Source organism: Myotis lucifugus, unplaced genomic scaffold, assembly GCF_000147115.1.
Source record: "Myotis lucifugus unplaced genomic scaffold, Myoluc2.0 scaffold_66, whole genome shotgun sequence".
Lineage (NCBI taxonomy): Eukaryota > Metazoa > Chordata > Mammalia > Chiroptera > Vespertilionidae > Myotis > Myotis lucifugus.
The window spans coordinates 5,969,172-5,971,325 of NW_005871114.1; the positions used below are offsets into that span (position 1 = coordinate 5,969,172).

At 43.8% G+C, this 2,154-nt stretch overlaps 1 protein-coding gene across 1 annotated transcript in view; it reads left to right on the forward strand.

The window, feature by feature from the left end:
* Nucleotides 1-1,343, forward strand: part of ANKRD1 (ankyrin repeat domain 1) — a 9,009-nt gene extending 7,666 nt beyond the window's left edge. Inside the window, 1 exon segment of the mRNA XM_014456981.2 lies at nucleotides 450-1,343. Coding sequence (XP_014312467.1) covers nucleotides 450-560 — 111 coding nt within the window. The 3' untranslated portion in view covers nucleotides 561-1,343.
* The last annotated feature ends 811 nt before the right edge of the window (nucleotides 1,344-2,154 follow it).

Below are 2,154 nucleotides of genomic sequence, written 5' to 3' on the forward strand. Positions count from 1 at the left end.
ACATGTCATTGATGTCACCTCCAGAAAAGTAAAATTTCCTGGGAGAGAGCTCAATGTAACTAGTTGTGAAAAATCTACCCCCTGGAGCAGTAATAGTTCTGAGCAGTTCCTGAGTATTTAAGCCAAGGCGTCGAAGCAGCTGGGTTACCACCAGTTTTTATCAATCAAGGAGTCATTTTACAAATTGATAGGAACTGGGGATTTTTATTAATACCTGAAATAGTCCCATAGGGGGAAAAAATTGCTCATCTGAAATGCCAAAAGCAATTTCCATGAGAAACAGTGAAAGACTGGTTTGAATAAAAACGGCAAATCCCTCACAGAAGAAAGCATAAAACACTCCAGTAACACACACCCATCCATTACCTCATTAAACATATCTTGAGAAGGATGAGAATTTATAGATGCCTCCCATCTGGAAGTCAAATTTCCTCATCTGTTTTGATTAGGCTGGGAAGACCCCGATGGACCTGGTGTTACACTGGCAGAACGGAACCAAAGCGATATTTGACAGCCTCAAAGAGAACTCCTACAAGACCTCTCGCATAGCTGCGTTCTAGGAGACACGACCGACCGACCGACCGACCACGGGCTTTCTTCAGCTGCTCCTCACCGGTGGTCTTTGGAAGGCCGGGCCCCAGAGAAGAGCAACTTAGTTACAAAACCCTGCTTCTCCTCATCAACCTATGGTCAGGCTGCACCTTGTAAAGTTTCAAGAAAGCACTGGGACATAGGCATTGAAATTTCCCTTAGGGCGACCCACTCTATTTATTTGTATCTATTCCTGTGCATTTACTTATTTATTCTTAAATGAACTCCACTATCACTGATACTCAGATTCTTTATGCTCATCCGTTTGGTGGGCAGAGCTTGATTCGTACACAACGCTCCAGAGCCTTCCCGTAGATAGTCCGTAACCCATGCCAATGAGCAGTGCTCAGTGGCTGCCTATGTGTCACCTCACTCACGTAGGATATTTCAAGGTGTTTCTAAGAGACAAAGGTGATTATTGCCGCCCTCTTTTCTCCTGAATTTTTACTGCTGAAGTCTGAGGCAATGGAAAAGCATACAGTGACGGAAACAGTAGCATGGAAGAGAAGGACAGGAAAGCCAGCCGTTTTCCGGCTGGGCCTGGTATTCCTTACCAAGTCACGCACTGTGCTAAGGTGAAGCGGATGTTGCGAGTGTGAGCGGAGTGCAGTGGAAGGAGTGGGCAACGGGGCCATGCAGAATGGGATTTGCTCAAAAAGATGAAAGTAACGGCAAATTGTAAATGTGTAAATGTATCTTATGTCGTATGTATATTTTATATTCATAATAAAAGCAAACACATTCTAAACCTCTTTCTAAGTACTTCTATAAGTGAAACAGGCCATTTAGATGGGGTGTTGTTATTCTTCCAAGTTTTTCAGATTAGGACTGCCCTGTAGAACAGTATTTCTCAGTAGTTAATATGTATGTGGATCACATGAGGATCTTAAAATGCAGATTCTGATTCTGCCAGGCTCAGACTGGACCTGAGGTTCTAGAAGTGGTGGTATGCCACCACCACACCTTGGGCTGCAAGGTTTGAAAACCACTGATACAAAGGCGTAAGTTCTTGCCTGGCCGTGGTGGCTTAGTGGTTGAACATCGATGAACCTGGATTCCTGATCAGGGCATATGCGCGGTTGCGGGCTTGATACCTGGTGTGGGGTGTGCAGGAGGCACTGATCAATGATTCTCTCTCATCATGGATGTTTCTATCTCTCTCTTCCTCTCCCTTCCTCTCTGAAATCAATAAAACTATACTTAAAAAAAAAAGAATAAGTTCTTTTGGCCCCAATGATGGGGGAAAGAGACCCCTGGTGGGCAGAATGTTTACTACATGCTAAACAATGCTCCTTAAGAAGTTCCATCAGGAATGGACTGAGGTTTAACCATTGCTATGGACAGCTCTGGCAGTGTCAAAGGGCTCCAACAAGAAAACACACCTGGTGGATAACTCCTGATCTCCAAGGCGTTTGTTGCCAGGTGTTGGACCAGGTGCTAAGACCTGTGATGAGAAAATTCGATGAATACTAAGAAATAATCACAGAAATATATATATGGTAAATGCCTGTAGTAAGTACAATGAAGTAAAAAATAGAGTTCTATGAGTCTAAGATGTGGAGG